Source organism: Zea mays, chromosome 2 (assembly GCF_902167145.1).
Source record: "Zea mays cultivar B73 chromosome 2, Zm-B73-REFERENCE-NAM-5.0, whole genome shotgun sequence".
Classification (NCBI taxonomy): domain Eukaryota; kingdom Viridiplantae; phylum Streptophyta; class Magnoliopsida; order Poales; family Poaceae; genus Zea; species Zea mays.
Window position 1 is genome coordinate 25,091,456 of NC_050097.1, and position 22,746 is coordinate 25,114,201.

General features: G+C 46.7%; 1 protein-coding gene across 2 annotated transcripts; it reads left to right on the top strand.

Annotated features, from left to right (window-relative positions):
• Positions 1-15,770: 15,770 nt before the first annotated feature.
• Positions 15,771-19,939, top strand: LOC100282697 (arabinose-proton symporter). 2 transcript variants are annotated; one of them, NM_001414626.1, is made up of 2 exons: positions 15,771-16,131; positions 18,198-19,939. In NM_001414626.1, exons 1-2 carry the CDS (start codon positions 15,930-15,932, stop codon positions 19,598-19,600), a joined length of 1,605 nt encoding a protein of 534 aa, NP_001401555.1. In that variant the 5' UTR covers positions 15,771-15,929; the 3' UTR covers positions 19,601-19,939. The 2 variants fall into 2 exon arrangements, with proteins under 2 accessions (NP_001401555.1, NP_001149076.1); NM_001155604.2 differs by lacking the exon at positions 15,771-16,131 and adding an exon at positions 17,416-17,726.
• The last annotated feature ends 2,807 nt before the right edge of the window (positions 19,940-22,746 follow it).

Genomic DNA, 22,746 nt, shown 5'->3' on the forward strand with positions numbered 1-22,746 from the left:
AGCAACTCCCTGGCCGCAGACAACGCCCCCGGAGCCTCCCTTGACGGAGTCCGGGATGTCTGCGCAGCTGTATGCTGCTGCGCAGCGTGCACAGCAGCAGTGCTCGACACTGGGCGGTTGGGAACCTGTGGCGTGGAAGAAGCAGCTTCTTCCTCCACCAGGAAATCTACCGAAGTCTCGGCGCGGTGCTCAACGATTTGCACCATCATGTTGAGCAAGAAAACAAGCAAAAACCTAAAGCCTAAGCCCCTACCTGGCGCGCCAAATGTCGGAGAGGAAATCTCCGGCCGGGTGGCGGAATGCACCCGCCCTAAATCCTAAGATGAGGAGGGGCCTAAGCGTTTTGCCTGTCTTCTAAGTGATGGACGAACACAAGAACACACAAAGGGTTTTGAAAGGGAAATAGGCTTACACCTTTTCCTATATGAATTTTGGTGGTTGAATTGCCCAACACAAATAATTGAACTAACTAGTTTGCTCTAGATTATAAGTTTTACAGGTGCCAAAGGTTCAACACAAACCAATAAAAAGTCCATGAAAGGGTTCAAAGAAAAAGAGCAAAAGACAACCCAAAGGCAGCATTGGTCTGGCGCACCGGACTGTCCGGTGTGCCACCGGACAGTGTCCGGTGCACCAGGTAGTTCCAATCTGAACTTGCCACCTTCGGGAATTTAGGGAGGCCGCTCCGCTATAATTCATCGGACTGTCCGGTGTTGCACCGGACTGTCCGGTGTGCCAGCGGAGCAAGTACTTCGCACAAACGGTCGTCTGCAGAGGAACAGTGAAAGTGAACAGTGCACGCCTGCGCGCAGAAGTCAGAGCAGCGCCAGAAGACGCACCAGACAGTGAATAGTGACTGTCCGGTGGCCCACATGTCAGAAGCTCCAACGGTCGGAACCCAACGGCCTGGTGACGTGGCTGGCGCACCGGACAGTGTCCGGTGGCGTACCGGACTGTCCGGTGCGCCATACGACAGAAGCCCTCACCAACGGTTCTTTTGGTGGTTGGGGGATAGTGGTTGGGGCTATAAATCCCCACAACCACCACACTTCAATGGATCCAAGCTTTCAGCATTCAAACCTCATACAAGAGCTCTAGACTTCATTCCAAGACACAAACAAAGAGATCAAATCCTCTCCCAAGTCCAAAGTTCATTCCAATCAAATAGTGACTAGCAAGAGAGACAATTGTGTTCATTTGAGTTCTTGCACTTGGATTGCTTTTCTTATTCCTTCTTTCTTGTTTCTAACTCAATTATAATCAAGGCAAGAGACACCAATTGTGTGGTGGTCTTGTAGAGACTTAGTGTCCCGATTAATTGAGAAGAGAAGCTCACTCGGTCCAGGTGACGGTTTGAGAGAGGGAAAGGGTTGAAAGAGACCTGGTCTTTGTGACCACCTCAAGTCCTCAACGGGGAGTAGGTTTGCAAGAATCGAACCTCGGTAAAACAAATCACCGTGTCATTCGCCTTATTTGCTTGTGATTTGTTTTCGCCCTCTCTTTCGGACTCGATTATATTTCTAACGCTAATCCCGGCTTGTAGTTGTGCTTAAACTTTATAAATTTCAGATTTGCCTATTCACCCCCCCTCTAGGCGACTTTCAATTGGTATCAGATCCTGGTACTTCATTAGAGCCTAACCACTCGAAGTGATGTCGGGAGCATCCGCCATGAGGGAGATCGGGACCGGCGACAAGTCCGCAAGCTCGGGGAGAACACACTCAAGGGAGTCCGCCCACAAGCACAAGGAGGAATCCTCTTCCTCCATCAAGTCCCAAGGAAGGGTGACAAGAAGAAGAAGATGAAGAAGGTGGTCTACTACGAGACCGACTCTTCGTCACCTTCCTCCTCCGACTCGGAATCGGCATCCGCCACTTCTAAGCGCCATGAGCGCAAGAAGTATAGTAAGATGCCCCTTCGCTACCCTCGTATTTCAAAACGCGCTCCATTACTTTCTGTCCCATTAGGCAAACCACCTATGTTTGAAGTTGAAGATTATTCTATGTGGAGTGATAAAATGAGGCATCATCTAACCTCACTCCACAAAAGCATATGGGATATTGTTGAGTATGGAGCGCAGGTACCAAAGAAAGGGGACAAGGATTATGATTCGGAGGAGGTCGAACAAATCCAACACTTCAACTCCCAAGCCACTACTATACTCCTCGCCTCTCTAAGTCGAGAGGAGAATAAGGTGCAAGGGTTGAAGAGTGCAAAGGAGATTTGGGACGTGCTCAAGACCGCGCACGAAGGAGACGAGGTGACCAAGATCACCAAGCGGGAGACGATCGAGGGGGAGCTCGGTCGCTTCATGCTTCACCAAGGGGAGGAACCACAAGCCATGTACAACCGGCTCAAAACCTTGGTGAACCAAGTGCGCAACCTCGGGAGCACCAAATGGGATGACCATGAAATGGTCAAGGTTATTCTTAGATCACTCGTTTTTCTTAACCCTACACAAGTACAATTAATTCGTGGTGATCCAAGATATAAACTAATGTCTCCCGAGGAAGTAATAGGAAAGTTTGTGAGCTTTGAACTAATGATCAAAGGCTCCAAACAAATCATCGAGCGAGGCGCCACCTCAACACCCGAGGTACAACCCGTCGCATTCAAGGCGACGGAAGAAGAAAAGAAGGACTCTACACCAAGTAGGGTCCCCATCGACACCTCCAAGCTCGACAACGAGGAAATAGCGCTCATCATCAAGAGCTTCCGCCAAATCCTCAAGCAAAGGAGGGGGAAGGATTACAAGCCCCGCTCCAAGAAGGTTTGCTACAAATGTGGTAAGCCCGGTCACTTTATAGCAAAATGTCCTATTTCTAGTGACAGTGACAGGGCGACGACAAGAGGGGAAAGAAGAAGGAGAAGAAGAGATACTACAAGAAGAAGGGCGCGATGCCCATGTTTGCCGGGAGTGGGACTCCGACGAGAGCTCCACCGACTCCTCCTCGGACGAGGACGCCGCCAACATCGCCGTCAACAAAGGACTTCTCTTCTCCAACGTCGGTCACAAGTGCCTTATGGCAAAGGACGGCAAGAAGAAGAAGGTAAAATCTAGATCCTCCACTAAGTATGCAACATTCAGTGATGAGCTAGCTCTAGTGATAATGAGGATGATTTATTTACACTTTTTGCCAACCTAAACATGCAACAAAAGGAGAAATTAAATGAATTAATTAGTGCTATTCATGATAAGGATGAACTCTTGGATAGCCAAGAGAACTTCCTTATTAAAGAAAATAAAAAGCATGTTAAGGTTAAAAATGCTTATGCTCAGGAAGTAGAAAAATGTGAAAAATTAACTAGTGAGCTTAGCATTTGCCATGACACTATCTCCAACCTTAGAATTGAGAATGCCAATTTGATTGCTAAGGTTGAGAAGTCAAATATTTGTGATGATTCAATTACCAATCTTAGAAATGATAATGCTAGTCTAATTGCTAAGATTGAAAAAATGAATGCCTCTCTTTCTAGCCTTAAGATTGAAAATGAAAAATTAATTACTAAGGCTAAAGATTTAGATGTTTGCAATACTTCTATTTCCAATCTTAGAGATGAGAATGTCATTTTACATGCTAAGATTGTTGAATTAAATACTTGCAAACCCTCTACATCTATCGTTGAGCATGTTACTATTTGTACTAGATGTAGAGACATTAATGTTGATGCTATCCATGATCACCTAGTTTAATTAAACAACAAAATGATCACATAGCTCAACTTAGTGCTAAAATCAATGAGTGTGACTTAGAAAATGAAAAAATTAAATTTGCTAGAAGCATGCTCTATAGTGGGAGACGCCCAGGCATTAAGGATGGCATTGGCTTCCAACAAGGAAACAATGTCAAGCTTAATGCCCCTCCTAAAAGATTGTCTAATTTTGTTAAGGGCAAAGCTCCCATGGTTCAGGATAACGAGGGTTACATTTTATACCCTGCCGGTTATCCCGAGCACAAAATGAGGAGAATTCACTCTAGGAAGTCTCACTCTGGCTCTCATCATGCTTTCATGTATAAGAGTGAGGCATCTAGTTCTAGGCAATCAACCCATGCTAAATTGCCTAAGAAGAAAACTCCTATTGCATCAAATGAACCTAACATTTCATTTAAGACTTTTGATGCGTTATATGTTTTAACTAACAAATCAGGCAAAGTAGTTGCCAAATATGTTGGGGGCAAACACAAGGGGTCAAAGACTTGTGTTTGGGTACCCAGGGTGCTTGTTTCTAATGTCAAAGGACCCAAGACCGTTTGGGTACCTAAGAACAAGGACTAAACTTGTTTTGTAGGTTTATGCATCCGGGGGCTCAAGTTGGATCATCGACAGCGGATGCACAAACCACATGACTGGGGAGAAAAGAATGTTCTCCTCCTACGAGAAAAACCAAGATCCCCAAAGAGCTATCACATTCGGGGATGGAAATCAAGGTTTGGTCAAAGGATTGGGTAAAATTGCTATATCACCTGACCATTCCATTTCCAATGTTTTTCTTGTAGATTCTTTAGATTACAATTTGCTTTCTGTTTCTCAATTATGCAAAATGGGTTACAACTGTCTTTTTACGAATATAGGTGTTACTGTCTTTAGAAGAAGTGATGATTCAGTAGCATTTAAGGGAGTGTTAGAGGGTCAACTATACTTAGTTGATTTTAATAGAGCTGAACTCGACACTTGCTTAATTGCTAAGACTAACATGGGTTGGCTCTGGAATCGCCGACTAGCCCACGTTGGGATGAAGAATCTTCACAAGCTTCTAAAGGGAGAGCACATTTTGGGACTAACCAATGTTCATTTTGAGAAAGACAGGGTTTGTAGCGCATGTCAAGCAGGGAAGCAAGTTGGTGTTCATCATCCACACAAGAACATCATGACGACTGACAGGCCACTTGAGCTACTCCACATGGACCTATTCGGCCCGATAGCTTACATAAGCATCGGCGGGAGTAAGTACTGTCTAGTTATTATGGATGATTATTCTCGCTTCACTTGGGTGTTCTTTTTGCAGGAAAAATCACAAACCCAAGATACCTTAAAGGGATTCTTGAGACGAGCTCAAAATGAGTTCGGCTTAAGGATCAAGAAGATAAGAAGCGACAATGGGACGGAGTTCAAGAATTCTCAAATTGAAGGCTTTCTTGAGGAGGAGGGCATCAAGCATGAGTTATCTTCTCCCTACACGCCACAACAAAATGGTGTAGTGGAGAGGAAGAATAGAACTCTATTGGACATGGCAAGGACCATGCTTGATGAGTACAAGACTTCGGATCGGTTTTGGGCCGAGGCGGTCAACACCGCTTGCTACGCCATCAACCAGTTATATCTACACCGAATCCTCAAGAAGACATCATACGAACTCCTCACCGGTAAAAAGCCCAATGTTTCATATTTTAGAGTCTTTGGTAGCAAATGTTTTATTCTTGTTAAAAGAGGTAGAAAATCTAAATTTGCCCCTAAGGCTGTAGAAGGCTTTTTACTAGGATATGATTCAAACACAAGGGCATATAGAGTCTTTAACAAGTCCACTGGACTAGTTGAAATTTCTTGTGACATTGTGTTTGATGAGACTAACGGCTCTCAAGTAGAGCAAGTTGATCTTGATGAGCTAGATGATGAAGAGGCTCTGTGCGTCGCACTAAGGAACATGTCCATTGGGGATGTGTGTCCTAAGGAATCCGAAGAGCCCACTAATGCACAAGATCAACAACCTTCATCTTCCTCCATGCAAGCATCTCCACCAACTCAAGATAAGGATCAAGCTCAAGATGATGATGATGATGAAGATCAAGAGGAGCCACCTCAAGAGGAGGACAATGATCAAGGGGGATATGCCCATGATCAAGACAAGGAAGATGATGATGGTCCAAGACCGCCACACCCAAGAGTCCACCAAGCAATCCAACGAGATCACCCCGTGAACACCATCCTCGGCGATATTCATAAGGGGGTAACCACTTGATCTCGTGTTGCTCATTTTTGTGAACATTACTCTTTTGTTTCCTCTATTGAGCCACACAGGGTAAAGGAAGCACTTCAAGATTCGAATTGGGTGCTGGCGATGCAAGAGGAACTCAACAACTTCACGAGGAATGAGGTATGGCATCTTGTTCCACGTCCTAACCAAAATGTTGTAGAAACCAAATGAGTCTTCCGCAACAAACAAGATGAGCATGGTGTGGTGACAAGGAACAAAGCCCGACTTGTAGCCAAGGGGTATTCACAAGTCGAAGGTTTGGATTTTGGTGAAACCTATGCACCCGTAGCTAGGCTTGAGTCGATTCGTATATTACTTGCCTATGCTACTTACCATGGCTTTAAGCTTTATCAAATGGACGTGAAGAGTGCCTTCCTCAATGGACCAATCAAGGAAGAGGTCTATGTTGAGCAACCTCTCGGCTTTGAAGATAGTGAGTACTCTAACCATGTCTATAAACTCTCTAAGGCGCTTTATGGGCTCAAGCAAGCCCCAAGAGCATGGTATAAATGCCTAAGAGATTTTCTTATAGCTAATGGCTTCAAAGTCGGAAAAGCCGATCCTACTCTCTTTACTAAAACTATTGAAAATGATTTGTTTGTATGCCAAATTTATGTTGATGATATCATATTTGGGTCTACTAACAAATCTACTTGTGAAGAGTTTAGTAGGATAACGGTTCAAAAATTCGAGATGTCAATGATGGGGGAGTTGAAGTATTTCTTAGGATTCCAAGTCAAGCAGCTTCAAGAAGGCACCTTCATTAGCCAAACGAAGTACATTCAAGATATTCTTAGCAAGTTTGGGATGAAGGATGCCAAGCCCATCAAGACACCCATGGGAACAAATGGGCATCTCGACCTCGACACGGGAGGTAAATCCGCAGATCAAAAGGTATACCGGTCAATGATAGGTTCTTTACTCTATTTATATGCTTCACGACCGGACATTATGCTTTCCGTATGCATGTGTGCAAGATTCTAAGACGATCCTAAGGAAGTTCACCTTAGGGTCGTAAAACGAATCTTGAGATATTTAGTTTATACTCCTAAGGGGGATATCGAGATTGCATATGTTAGCACCAAAGATCAATTAGCCGATATCTTTACCAAGCCATTAGATGAGAAAACCTTTACCAAACTTAGGCATGAGCTAAATATTCTTGATTCTAGGAATTTTGATTGATATTTTGCACACATAGCTCATTTATATACCTTTGATCACATCTCTTTCATGTGCTATGACTAATGTGTTTTCAAGTGTATTATATGCTAAGTCATAGATTGAAAGGGAAATGGAGTTCTTCGCCGAAGACAAGGCTTCCACTCCACTCCATCGACTTATTAATCCTTCGCCATCGCTCCACACCGCTCTCCAATTTGGTATAATCTTCACTCCTATATTATTTACCAAAGGGGAGAAAGTTTGAACAAGGGCTTATATTTCACTCACAAGTATCCGTTTTTGGCGATTCATGCCAAAGGGGGAGAAAGTATTAGCCCAAAGCAAAAGGACCGCACCACCACCAATTTCAAAAATGTAGTCTTTCAAATTTGTGTTAAGAGAAGATTTTTCAATTGGTATCTTATTTTTGATATAATTTCAAATTGGTATAACCTCTTCAAAAATTTATATCTAAAAACCCTCTTGAACACTAAGTGGAGAATTTCTTTGAGGGGGAGTTTTGTTTAGTCAAAGGAAAAGCATTTGAAACAGGGGGAGAAAATTTCATATCTTGAAAATGCTTCTCAAAATCTTATTCACATACCTTTGACTATTTGCAAAAAGACTTTGAAAAAGAATTTCCAAAACTTTGCAAAACAAAACAAGTGGTGCAAGCGTGGTCCAAAATTTTAAATAAGAAGAAAACCATCCATGCATATCTAGTAGAAATACTTATTGGTTTCATTCCAAGCAAACTTTGCACTTACCTTATGCAAACTAGTTCAATTCTGCACTTTTATATTTGCTTTGGTTTGTGTTGGCATCAATCACCAAAAAGGGGGAGATTGAAAGGGAAATAGGTTTACACCTTTTCCTATATGAATTTTGGTGGTTGAATTGCCCAACACAAATAATTGAACTAACTAGTTTGCTCTAGATTATAAGTTTTACAGGTGCCAAAGGTTCAACATAAACCAATAAAAAGTCCAAGAAAGAGTTCAAATAAAAAGAGCAAAGGACAACCCAAAGGCAGCCCTGGTCTGGCGCACCGGACTGTCCGGTGCACCAGGGAGTTCCAATCCGAACTTGCCACCTTCGGGAATTTGGGGAGGCCGCTCCGCTATAATTCACCGGACTGTTCGGTGTGCCAGCGGAGCAACGGCTACTTCGCGCCAACGATCGTCTGCAGAGGAACAGTGAAAGTGAACAGTGCGCGCCTGCGCGCGCAGAAGTCAGAGCAGCGCCAGAAGACGCACCGGACTGTCTGGTGGCCCACATGTCAGAAGCTCCAATGGTCGGAACCCAACGACCTGGTGACGTGGCTGGCGCACCGGACAGTGTCCGGTGGCGCAACGGACTGTCCGGTGCGCCATACGACAGAAGCCCTCACCAACGGTTCTTTTGGTGGTTGGGGCTATAAATCCCCCCAACCACCACACTTCAATGGATCCAAGCTTTCAGCATTCAAACCTCATACAAGAGGACTTCATTCTAAGACACAAACAAAGAGATCAAATCCTCTCCCAAGTCCAAAGTCCATTCCAATCAAATAGTGACTAGTGAAAGAGACAATTGTGTTCATTTGAGTTCTTACACTTAGATTGCTTTTCTTCTTCCTTCTTTCTTGTTTCTAACTCAATTGTAATCAAGGCAAGAGACACCAATTGTGTGGTGGTCCTTATAGGGACTTAGTGTCCCGATTAATTGAGAAGAGAAGCTCACTCGGTCTAGGTGACCGTTTGAGAGAGGGAAATGGTTGAAAGAGACCTGGTCTTTGTGACCACCTCAACGGGGAGTAGGTTTGCAAGAACCGAACCTCGGTAAAACAAATCACCGTGTCATTCACCTTATTTGCTTGTGATTTGTTTCGCCCTCTCTTTCGGACTCGATTATATTTCTAACGCTAACCCCGACTTATAGTTGTGCTTAAACTTTATAAATTTCAGATTTGCCTATTCATCCCCCCTCTAGGCGACTTTCAGGTTTAGAGTGGTTCGGGCCGCCGGAGCGTAATACCCTACTCCACTGTGATGTATTGAGCTTGAGAGCTTGTATGAACTTGTGAGCCTGAGCTGGATCTAAGTGAGCTTGTAACGTTGCGTGCCTCCCCTTTTATAGCTCAAGGGGGGCACGTATAAGGGTGCTGAGCCCCGACATGCGGGCCTAGGGACATAACGGATGTAATACTTGGAACAACTAATGCCCGTTGCCAGTGCAATCTTCTTGTGCCCTGATATCCGCGGTCTGCGTAGCATTGGCGTGCAGCGAAAGCTTCCCTAACTACGTACGAGTGATGATGAGCACAGTGTATGCCGCAGCACGAGCGTACTGTCCGCCACCGGAGTGGACGGGCACGTCGCCTGCAGGATGGCCTGGACGCCACCCGTCAACAGAGAGGATAGGGCTCATTTAATGCTGAGGCGGCACATCGCTTGTCAGTGGAGTAGACGGGGCACATTTAATGCTGAGGCGGCATATCACCTGCCAGTTTGACAGGCGACGCGCCTCACCCGTAATAAATGCCGAATTTTTTGTATTTTGTCTCTTTCTCTGAAAAAAATTCACGTTTAGACCTTAAAAAAATTTAATGTCATTTTTGGACCCTTTGCTCGGCGCCATACGCTATGGCGCCGAGGTAACACATCTCGGCGCCATAGGCTATGGCGCCGAGGTACGTGCTGCGCTGGCACAACCCAGACAACGTGGCGCTGACGTGGCACCGAGCTCGGCGCCAAGATCTATGACGCCGAGCTCGGATGTATAACAGTAAAGCTTGTCTAGCTTAGTTGGTAGAGTGCAACACTTTTAACCTTGAGGTTGTGGGTTCGAGTCCATGGTGGACGTTCAATATTTTTGTCTTTGTCAATAATTTGTTTTTTTGTTGTCCATATTTTTCGTTTTTGTTGTCTTTGTCACTGGTAATGTAAGATTAACACAGTCATTTGTTTATGATATAAATATTTTTAACATTTTAAATGGTGTACTTCAGTTTTTAGTATATTATTTAATGTTTAAAATCACTTGTAATTAGCGAGAGGACGGAATCACCTAATTGACACTGTACACAGCTTTTGTTTCGTTTGAGAGGACGGAATCACCAAGAATGTAGTTGATGTATGCTTCAGAGTTCATCATGTGAAGGTCCAGCACTTAGCGCTCTAGAAAGTCTCCTTGTTGTAGATTAGCAGTAATTGTCTTACCTTGCCTGAATTCGCTGATTTACGCCCGCATTCGGTCATGGACTGTGACTGACAGACTGATGCGGTCTGTGATTTGCGCCAGCCTGAAGATGATGCATCTGTTAATTTCCAAGATCTTTTATAGATATATGTACTTGCTCCGACGTTATGAAAAAAAACTTCTTTTGGCCTGGGCAGGGCAGAGTCAGTACCAGTATTACGAATCACGAATCATATCTAAAAGCGAAGCATGCAAAGACCAAGCCGCGTCCTGGTGCAGTGTTTTATTTTAAGCCAAACCTGACGCTTTGCCTGGCAAGTAGATCGGCGAATCGGATCTCTGTATCGGTAGCGTGCCGTGAACGGTGGCATGCTGCCAGAAACGTTTAATTTCTCCAAAACTGAGAATAAGACTCTATTTAATTAACGGAGATGAAATATGAGCGGTAGTCTTCTAGTCTGACCAAAAGAAAAGTCTGCTTTTGCCCGCGTCAAGTTATGTTAACCAATGGATTTAATGACGAGATAGGTGGAGAGATTATTATGAGTCTAAAATACTAATCCCACCACAACCTACTATGCGTACTTCTACGGAGTTAGTAGAAAAATCAGTCACAAAAACCCAGCATTTGTTTTTGTCCAAATAAACAAAAAAATCTAGATGATAAATAAATCTGGATGGACAAAACACCGACATAAACGAAAAATCTGGCAAAAAAATAAATTAGTGACAGACAAAAAATATTAATTAAAACCCCGACATGGGGCTCGAACCCACAACCACAAGTTTAAAAGCCTTACACTCTACCGACTAAGCTAGACAGCATTTGTGATTGCACAGCCAAGCTCGGCGCCAAGATCTATGGCGCCGAGCTTGGTGCCACGTCGACGCCACAACGTTCGGGTTGCGCCAGCGCAGCACGTACCTCGGCGTCATAGCCTATGGCGCCGAGCTGTGTTACCTCGGCGCTATGGGTTATGGCGCCGAGCAAAGGGTCCAAAAATGACATTAAAATTTTCTAGGGTCCGAACGTGATTTTTCTTTCGAGAAAGGGTCAGAATGAAAAAAATTCGGTAATAAATGCGGGCGGCCCAGAGGCCTTACGTCCAGCTCCGCCCGTTGGCTTACGTCACAGACGGCTGGCCACGTGGCAGCGTCGGGTCTCCGCCTGAGCGGGGAGCAGGAACGTACGCAATATGGTCCGGACACGTGTTGGCTCCGGACCCCCGCCTGGCCTTGAACAAGGTCCGGGTACTCCTTCTCTTAGAATCCCGGGACCTTGTTGTGAGCGGCCTAGGCCCCACACAGGGAGGTCCGGGACCCGTCTTGGGGGTCCGGTCTGTACTTCACGGAGGTCCTGGACTCTGCCCGGAGGTTCAGGCTGTGTATCCAGGGGTCTGGCACTTTCCCGTGGGGTTCGGACCCACTGTTGACGCTATGGAGTATATTGTCTTTCTTGGCCACGTGGCGGCCCTGGAGCTGTCCACGTGGTGAGGCAGGTACTGTTCGCCACGCGACTAAGGATAGTCGCATGGACACCACACCTTCATACTGTAGTAACGGGCACCCCTATTCCAGGGTTCTGACAAGGCCCTACAACCAAAAAAACGAAACTACCAAACAAGATTACGATAGGTCTTGAGCTTTCAGAAGTCAAAATATTGATTCTGTCCCTTAAAATATCTCAGCTAAAAAGCCAGATAAATCTCTTTTTCATGCCTATATTTTATAAACTATTGGTAGGACTTTTCATCTGTTTTTATATCATAGCTTGTGAATATTTTTAATTTTTTTTTCAAATTTAAGGCTTATTCTTGTTTTTAACTTAACCTTTAAATATAAGATTTACTTTGTACTTTAGTGTATGTATACCAAATCATGTTTGAAATATAAACATATTATTGAACTATCAAAATTGTTTGATCCAAATACTTTGATCAAACACTATATATGTAAATTTTAGATGACATACCCTATAGTCAAAGCCATTGATCGAAGAGTCAGCGCATATATATAAGAGTCATGGTTAGACTCGTTAGCTTCTTGGAGACGAGTAGGTCGAGGAAAAGAATTCATGGGGGTAAATGATGATGAACTCGCCACGTTTCTGATTACCACATAAAAATATATACGATTCTGTGAGCACTTGATAAATCCAATATAGGTTTAAACTATATTCTAGTCTATCTGTGAACAAGAACACCTATCCGATTACAACTCCTCATCTTATGAGATATCTTTTAACAACTGCCACTGGAATGCAAATGATATTTTGTTTGCACATTGATATGTGAACAAGCGAACATTGTAGGTTGCTACTGAGTTGTTGATACTGATATTAGAACGTATGACTAGCTGCAAGTGTTTTATGCACGGTTCTGACGTGTTCTTGCATATAACATAGGTTGCCGGCTTGGTCTCCTTCGTGCTGAATAGACTGAGGCTATCTCTAGCAGGTCCTCTATCCCATCTCCTATCTTATTTCCTATTTAAAACTTTTTTATGTAAACAGTGTCAAACAATGTAATTTACAGTTCCGCGTCCCCTATTTTGCACGCCCTATTGCAGACAGTCTTTTCGCTTCTTGGTCGTGCAACTGGAATTGTCAGAAACAATTGAGAAAGACAAGAAACTTGGTCAAGAGGTAGAGGAAGAGGAATATGTGTTGCTACTTGCTAGAGTTGGGCGACTGTATTTACTCAGACATATCATCAGTCATCAGGTGCTCCGTTTGTACTCTCTGTAAGTTGGTTCTTCTCCGGTCTACATCTCTGCAATTAACTTGTTATGTCGTACATCCAGAATTTTTGTTCACCGCCTTTATGTTAGGCTATTAAATTGTGAAAAACATTTTTTCAGGGTTTGGATACACCGACGCCTACCTTGATATTAGGCAATGGTCTGATGATTAAGTCATGTTCTGGTAATGTTCTCTGTTCTCTGTATAGTGTGTATCGTGTCTTTGGTTATTTGTGGCCTATGGGTTGTAGCAGGTGGTGTAGATCCTTTGTAACTAGCTGCAAAGACTGTTCTCTTTTTTCTCAATTTCATGAACACGCAGTCTATGTAATTCTCTCATCTAATTTTCTAAGATCCAAACTTTAGATCAAGTCTTTGTTACACACACCAGTTTGATTGTGTTGCCACTCTTCAAGATCAAATCAAGTACTTGTTTGAGCTGAATTGTTGGTGATATCAAGTACATATTTGTCAAAAAATCTTAACTGCACCTTGTGCCTTTGAAAACTTTAACAGGACAAGATGGAAAGAAGATGGATGTGGCACCCACAAGTGATTATAGTTCGTTTAGTACCGCACATGCATTAAGTGTTGATCAGCTATTTCGTTGCCGATGACAGCAGCTGCTTATTTTGTCGCACTGCACTTGTAGCCTTTCAGTTATGCTGACAACTTTCTTCTTTGTAAAAAGAGGGGAAAAAACTTGAAACTTCCCAATTTGAATGTTTGATGTTTCAGGCTCTAACCCGCTTACAAAGTGTGCTAGCGCTAGTGTTAATGCCTTGTTTGATGGTGTTAGGGGGTGGCAGCCCAGGGCATGAAGGCCACAGGGATAGGTTCAAGATTAGAATTAGTGGATAAATATTAGATTAGCTAAGATTGAGTTAGTTATTTAGGGGGCAAGTCTTCCTACCTATATAAAAATGTGTTGTACCTCTTTAAAGGGATCAATGAATGAATCAATGGAGAAGAATTAGTCTCATATCTCTCTAATAGTCTAGTCCCCGAAGCCAAGTCCATTCGGCTATCTTTCTGGTGCTGTTTATCCTCCTATGAACTAAGATCCATAACAGCTGACATATTAGAGAATATGTAGAACTGTTGCCACATGTTATATATTCTCTTAAAGTGGTAAGCAACATTGAAAATCCCCTCCCTCTCCATATCTTACGTTTTGCAGATATTCTGTGCAGCTTGTTAAATTTTCTTGAAGTGAATTTGTTGCTGTGTTGGTGATGCTGTTTCCCGAAGATTTTCAAATGACCCTTTCATATGAGATGGCATCTTTTGCACTCTAGAACACCCATTCTATTACTGAATCCATTCACAAGAGTAGGATTGAACCAGTGGATGTAATTTTTTCTTGTGGTTGTACTGACTGTCAGCCATGCTATAATCAATTCAACCCATTCTTTTTTAGGGAACCTCGTGTGTGCAGAGTCTGTAAACCTCCATTGTTTGACTTGATTCAGTTTCTTTTTTTATACCTATGTGTAGATCCATTCACTGTTTCTCCTCTTCTGTCAGAAGCTCAACCAAAACCTCTTTAGTAATGGGACGACACCTTCTGTTGAAAATACGGACGACCCAACCAGCAGCACTAAGGAAGCTAAGCTCCTTCAGAAGAGGTGAACCATTTTGCAAACGTCCAAAAGATCCTCAGATTCCGGCCAGTCAACGCAGAGTGTCCGCAGCATTTGGCGTACGTATCAGCACGAGGGCAAGGAAGCACCTTTATAAGCCATCTTGTTCATCAATCAAGGCCTTCAGTGTATAGTAAGCCAGTCAGGCAATTGACCCTGCAAACTTGCCGAGTCCGCGTAGCAGCCCCTTGCAGCCTTGCTCGATCTGATCACGCTATTATATTTGTCTGTTGGTCTTGTTGTTTCTCTCTAGAGAACATATCTGGTGCACATGAAACATTGGTACACATGGTGCACATATTAAATCATCATCACTTATTTTAGATTTAACGTTTCTAGCTGTTTGATATATTTTGCTAAGGACACCCTCCAACATGGTGGTGCGTAATGGTAGAAGATGTTATTTGTAAATTGAATGATCAACTAGAGGCATTAGATCTAAAATGAGTGGTGATGATTTAATATGTGTACCATATGCACCAATTTTCCATGTGCACCATATATGTCTTTTCTCTCTAAGCATTCCTTGTGTGTTACTCCCTTTGCCCCTAAATTAAATTTTGTTTTATCTTATTAATATATTCATAAATTAATTAATGTATATGTTTGATTTATTATTATTTATTTAAATATAGATATAAAAATTGAGGTCTAAAACGAATACTATTTTAGAATGGATGGATTATTTTTTAATCTATGCAATATGGAAGGCACGGAGATTCGTGTAAGACTGCTGGAACAAGTTAGGCCTAAAGGCCCGGCCCTGTAGGCAGTAGTACCTTCTACTCTCTGCAATGCGCCAATGCCATCCTGTACTTGGGTTGAAAGGCATGGCCATGCCTGACCTCCAAAGCTTTGGTGCCACTAGCTATTAGTCTAAATTGTCCTCGTGAAGCGGAATCAAACAGATCTCAAACTCTGAGTTCGCAAGTCGCTAGCTGTACCCGTGCCACTTGCAGCATAGAATTATGTACGAAGAAAAAGATGACGGCCTGCCGTGAACGTGGAGGCGACTCTAAAATAAGCCCCAGACTAGAGGTGCTTGAGTAAACCATTTCTTCTTGTGCCAAGAATCGAACCACGGCGGTGCGAGCGCTAAAAGGCCACATTTGGAGGAGCCCTCGGGCCAGATCTGCATATGCAGGTCGCAACGCGGTAGTAGTAGCTACCACCAGCCGCCGCAGTTGTTGGCGAGCAAGGAGGCCGGAGGTGGCGGCGGGGTGGAGATTATGGAGTCGGTGAAGATGAGGACGGCAATGGCGACGAAGCGGGAGTACAGGAGGATGGAGGCGGGCGAGGAGGGGGAGGAGCTGGGGGAGGCGGAGTGGGCGCGCCGCGCCGAGGCGCAGAGGCAGCGGCGCAGGCGAGGCCAGCGCTACGCCTTCAGCTGCGCGCTCTTCGCGTCCCTGAACGCCATCCTCCTCGGTTACGGTCAGTCCATATGCTTCTTCCTCCTCTGCGTGCTCCTCACAGCTTCCCTGCCTCGCTCTCCTCCTGCCAAACTGCCACCGTTTCCTTTCCGTTTCTATCCCGGGCCATGGGGAGTGGAGCGAAGGAGGGACGACGTTCATTTTTCTTTTTTCGCGCGCTGGGATCCAACGAATAGATCATGGAATAGGATGATCCTCTTGCTTCTTACCTGCAAACCAATTAACCCATTCGAATGAAACCATCCATTTCTGATTTCTGGTGTGATGATCGGTGACTTGATGACCTCTTGAGTCGGTTTGGACACCCGACTCGTCAAAAAGGAGCCACATTGGCCGATTGGCGCATAGGGAGGGGTCCAATCCAAACAACAAGCTCCAAAGTCCAAACAGGCTAGCTGCCGTGTGTTTGACCCGTTCGCTGCCTCCAGCTGCTATTAACCTTGCGCTAGCGCTAACAACTAGACTAGTAGCTTCACCAGACTGCTTTTGACGTACTGCAGCCAGCTGTGTTCGGCAAATTCCGCGAGAGGCGAAGTTTCTGACAACGATGCGCTGAATCGTACAGTATTATGGAACGGGAAGTTTGGCGACATCTACTGCCATGACGTGGACCAGGGAGCTTTCTGATTTTTTTTTTTGCCGTTCGTACTTGAGGATTGATTAGTCCAAACCACCATGTCTTTGCTTAGACTTGGAATGAAAGCGACGTCATCAGGAGACAACTGCAAAAAATTATATTAGCGGTTGTCATGTTCTATCAGGGAAAACCACAAATACACAAACCCAAGTTACTGGTACACAATACACTATCTATCTGATCTGTCTCTCTTGCGTTGCCATCCGGTAGATCTTAAGCCGCTAAACCATCTCGTTTTCCAGAATCAAGCATCGTCATTTATCCCTTGATAACAATTTTGCCCATGCGGCAGTGAAGGACGACGGGGGAGGTGGTAACACGGCACCTGGTCCAAGTGGACCAAGTCGTGCTTCCAACATTTTTCTACGTCAAAACCGAGTATGAGCCAGACAAAATCACCCAATGCCGACGTTAACCTCGTAAAGATCTCCAAATTCAAGCTTGGTCCCTGCTACTCTGCTGTATCGTGCAAAAAAAAAAGGTATAGCAATGTTTTACGCGTCTATAAATGAAAACGATGACCTTTTTCTGAAAAAATAAAATAACACCTACCCCTAACGCAAACGCGAGAGCGAAACGGAACACCATTGTTGGAAATAAAATAAAAGAACACCACATCGACATCCTCTCACCTCCCTCGCACTCCATTGGATTTGGGGGAGCTCGGGGGGCGCGGGCCACTGATGATCCCCGGAACGAGCACCGATCCGTGGCGAGGAAACTCCACCGGGTAGCCGGCCCGGGAGCGCGGGGCACGGCGATGGCGGGCGCCGGGGCAGCGGCCAATGGCGGCAGGAACAAGTACGCGGTTCTCGATCGGAGCGAGGAGCGACAGACGGACGCTAGGACGGAGCGGCGGAGGAGGCCGTTGGCGCCCGAGAGCGAGAGGGGGAGAAGGGAGCGGTTCGTGTACGCCTGCGCGGTCTTCGCCTCCCTCAACGCCGTCCTGCTCGGCTACGGTGAGTTCGCGGCGCGCGCCACGGGCATCCAAGCTTCCGGTTAAAAATGGCACCTTTTTTTCTTCTTGGCAATTAATTTATTTTCACCTAGCCCGTGGAATCGTAGCGTGATTCTGAGTTTCGGACAGCGATAGCAATTTGCTGCCTGGTCTGATGGAAACGCCTTTCATGCCTTCCACGGAGGCAGCAGCTAGATTCGTTCTTACGCTGCTAGCAACTATAGGTGGCGCTTTTGGAGATTGCAAGCAACAACCTTTCACATAACCTCCTGAGCTTGTCCTTTCCTCTATGTTTCACAAGCGCTGTAGGATCTTGGCTTCTCCGAGTTCTGGACTTGTGGTTGTGCAAACCAGCTTTTGAAACCACGCTAACTGAGTTTTCCATGACTTGCTGACAATCTGGACGCTTAGAAATCAATTCTTCTCGCCGTGTCACGTTTTGGTGATCAACGATTCGTGTTTTTGTCTGCAGATGTTGGCGTAATGAGTGGCGCGATCATCTACATGCAGAAAGACCTCCACATAACCGAGTTTCAGCAAGAAATCCTAGTAGGCTGTCTGAGCGTGGTCTCACTCTTGGGAAGCCTATCAGGGGGGCGAACATCTGACGCAATTGGCAGAAAATGGACAATGGGCCTCGGTGCAATTGTGTTCCAGATAGGCGCGACCATCATGACGTTTGCTCCATCATTCACTGTGCTTATGATAGGGAGGCTCCTTGCTGGGGTTGGCATTGGCTTTGGTGCCATGGTATCTGGAGTGTACATTGCTGAGATCTCCCCCGCAGGTGCCCGAGGGACGCTCACATCCCTTCCTGAGATCTGCATCAATTTTGGGATCCTTCTTGGCTACGTTTCCAATTATGCCTTCTCAGGCCTTTCTGAGCACATCAATTGGAGGATTATGCTTGGTGTCGGTATCCTCCCATCAGTCTTCATTGGCTTTGCGCTTTTCGTGATCCCGGAGTCCCCTAGGTGGTTGATGATGGAGAAGAGAGTTTCAGAAGCAAGGGCAGTGCTGCTGCAGATTAGCGAGTCTGAAGCTGAAGCTGAAGAACGGCTGGCTGAGATCGAGGAAGCCGCAGGTCTGATGAAATCAATGAAATCTGAGGACAAAGAAGTGTGGAGGGAACTTTTGAACCCGTCTCCCGCCGTCCGTCGGATGCTGTACGCTGGTTGCGGTATTCAGTTGTTCCAACAGATCACAGGAATTGATGCTACTGTCTATTACAGCCCAACAATTTTCAAAGATGCTGGCATCAAGTCTGATCAGGAGCTTCTCGCTGCAACTGTTGCTGTGGGTTTCACTAAGACAGTGTTCATCTTGGTTGCAATTTTCCTAATTGATAGAGTTGGACGGAAGCCACTTCTTTATGTGAGCACCATTGGCATGACCATCTGCTTATTTCTCTTGGGGGTTGCACTTACACTGCAAAACCATGCGGTGGGGCTTATGTCTCCACGTGTTGGTATCGACCTAGCAATTTTCGCAGTTTGTGGCAACGTGGCATTCTTTTCAATTGGCATGGGACCAATATGTTGGGTCTTGTCCTCAGAGGTATTTCCTTTAAGATTACGAGCTCAAGGGTCAGCGCTTGGTCAAGTAGGTGGTAGAGTGAGCAGTGGTTTGGTTTCCATGTCATTCCTTTCTATGGCCCGTGCTATATCAGTGGCAGGAATGTTCTTCGTCTTTGCTGCAATATCCACTATCTCTGTACTGTTTGTGTACTTTTGTGTGCCAGAAACAAAAGGGAAAACACTGGAGCAGATCGAAATGATGTTTGAAAGTGGGGACGAATGGGGAGGAGGTGAAATTGAGCTTGAGGATACACAGCATTTAATACCGAGTATCAAGAAGTCTGTGCCTCTTGGTTGATATTTGTAGCATCAATAAAATTCTTATTAGCTCCATGTTTCAATGACGAGCCAACCAAACCAGCTGGATTCTGAACTTTGGTTTCGAGTGATCTGGCCACACTGAGCCACGACCGATCTGATAAAAGATAAGCTTGATAGACATAGGTGCAACGTAGAAGATTAATTGTGATGTTAGTTCAAAATGTCAATGATTTTACTGGGAGGCGGTCTGTAATGTATGATCTTACATCTCTTGTACCTTCTTACATCTCTCGTACCTCCCAGCGGAAGAATATACTCGCAGAAAAGTTTTCTACTGTGCATTTTTTTATAACACTAAAATGAGTATTAGATGCTATTTGGAGAATGATGTTTGCATGGTATCTGATGTTCCAAGCTTCCAACCCATCTGTAACGAAAATAGACCTTATGAGACATTAACTTTGAATTTTGGTGTTTGGTGTTGACATTACCATTTGTACTAATATTGTTTGCTATAATACAAGATATAATAAAATGAATGTAAGTTGGACATGATGCAATAATATAATAAACTGCAATAAAAATAGTTATATAATAAGCTGCAATAAAAAAATAGTTATATAATAAACTGCAATAGAAAATAGTCGTATAACTTTCTCACCGACCTTGTTGAAGATCACTTTGAAATAGTTATATGACTTTCTCACCGGCATGGCTTAATGCATATGCTCATAATAAGAATGGACATGATGCAATCTATACTATTATATTAAAAATCTAATGTGGGTACATGGTGTTACCATGGTTTCACCATCTCCACACCCAATGCTTGCAAAAAATAGTGCACGCACTCGAACTCACACTCCCCTACTGCCGGGGACCATAATTAGGGGTACCCTCAAGGCTCCTAATTCTCAGCTGGTAACCCCCATCAGCATAAAGCTGCAAAGGCCTGATGGGTGCGATCAAGTCAGGGATCAGTCCATTCGAGGGACTCGATCACGCCTCGCCCGAGCCTAGCCTCGGACAAGGGCAGCCGACCCCGGAGGATCTCCGCCTCGCCCGAGGCCCCCCTCCAGCGGCGAACACGTTCCCGGCTCGCCCGAGGCCCTGTCTTCGCCGAGAAGCAACCTCGACCAAATCGCAGGAGCATTTAATGCAAAGGTGGCCTGACACCTTTATCCTGACGCGCGTCACTCAGCTGATAGAGCCGAAGTGACCGTCGTCACTTCGCCGCTCCACTGACCGGTCTGACAGAAAGACAGCGCCGCCTGCGCCGCTCCAACTGCGGTGCCACTTGACAGAGTGAGGCTGACAGGCAGTCAGACCCGGCCGCACGCACCATAGGAAACTCCGCTCCGCCCGACCCAGGGCTCGGACTCGGGCTAAGCCCCGGAAGACGGCGAACTCCGCTCCGCCCGACCCAGGGCTCGGACTCGGGCTAAGCCCCGGAAGACGGCAAACTCCGCTCCGCCCGACCCAGGGCTCGGATTCGGGCTAAGCCCCGGAAGACGGCGAACTCCGCTCCGCCCGACCCAGGGCTCGGACTTGGGCTCAGCCCCGGAAGACGGCGAACTCCGCTCCGCCCGACCCAGGGCTCGCACTTGGGCTCAGCCCCAGAACGAACTCCGCTTCGCCCGACCCCAGGACTCAAATTCCGCCCTGGCCTCAGCCAACGGCCTCCGCCTCGCCTGACCTAGGGGCTCGGACTCGGCCTCGGCCACGGAAGACGGACTCGACCTCGACCTCGGAGGAGCCTCCACATCGCCCAACCTAGGGCGCGGACCGGCCACGTCAACAGGAGGCGCCATCATTACCCTACTCCAAGCTGACTCAGGCTACGGGAAACAAGACCGGCGTCCCATCTGGCTCGCTCCGCCAGATAGGTGATGATGGCGCCCCGCACGCTCCCTGACGATGGCGGCTCTCGGCCCCCTTATGGAAGCAAGAGGACGTCAGCAAGGACTCGACGGCCCCGACAGCTGTCCCTCCGCCAGGCTCCAGCGCTCCTCCGACGGCCACGACATCACACAAACCGGGCGCCAAAATCTCTCCGGCCACCACGATGGCGTGTACTTAGGGCGCTAGCTCTCCTCCGCTAGACACGTAGCACTCTGCTACACCCCCCATTGTACACCTGGATCCTCTCCTTGCGCCTATAGAAGGAAGGACCAGGGCCCTCTTAGAGGGGGTTGGCCGCACGGGGACAAGGACGAGACGGGCGCTCGCGTGAGGCCGCTCGCTCCCTCCCCCGTGTGGACGGTTGTAACCCCCTACTGCAAGCGCACCCGACCTGGGCGCGGGACGAACACGAAGGCCGCGGGATTTCCACCTCTCTCACGCCCATCTCCGGCCACCTCACTTCCCCCCTTCGCGCTCGGCCTCGCGTCGACCCATCTGGGCTGGGGCACGCGGCGACACTTCACTCGTCGGCTCAGGGACCCCCCGGTCTCGAAACGCCGACAGTTGGCGCGCCAGGTAGGGGCCTGCTGCGTGTTGACGAACAGCTTCCCGTCAAGCTCCAGATGGGTAGTCTCCAGCAACCTCTCCGGCCCGGGACGGTGCTCCGTTTCGGGAGCCTTGAGTTCATGTCCCTCGACGGCAGCTACGACATGATACTCTTTCCACCGCCGGGCGACAGCGACAATGGCGGCCGACAGTCCGCCCGCCGACGGCGGGATCGACGACGTCTTCCCCGCGTGGTAGAAGAACAACCTTCGAGCTCGCCCCGTCCTCTTCCCTGTCGACAGAGGAGGAGGAGGCGGGGCAACCAAGGCCAAGCAGGAGGAGGCGCCTCGTCGGCTGTCGAGCGAGTCGACAACGCCAGCACTCCAACGGGGGGGGGGGCGCCGGGCATCGGCCTCGCGCTTGAGACGAAGACGAGCGTTGTCTCCCCGCGACACGTCAATCCCGAGCAAACGGACGACGCCAGCACGCTCGCGAAAGGCTTGCTGGGTGTCACCCTCGTACCTGAGACGACGGTGCAGTCAGTCCCCGACGTGACCTCATCACCGCCCGTCGACCAAGAGGTACCGACCGATTCCCATCCCACGCCTTTCGGATTTAGCCTCGACCCGCCTAGCGGCTCCGCTTTGGCGGACGCTTTTGTAGAGGCGAACCCGAACCCTCTGGGGTCTCGTATGCGGTCTTGGGACCAGCTGACGGACGTCTCGACCTACGGAC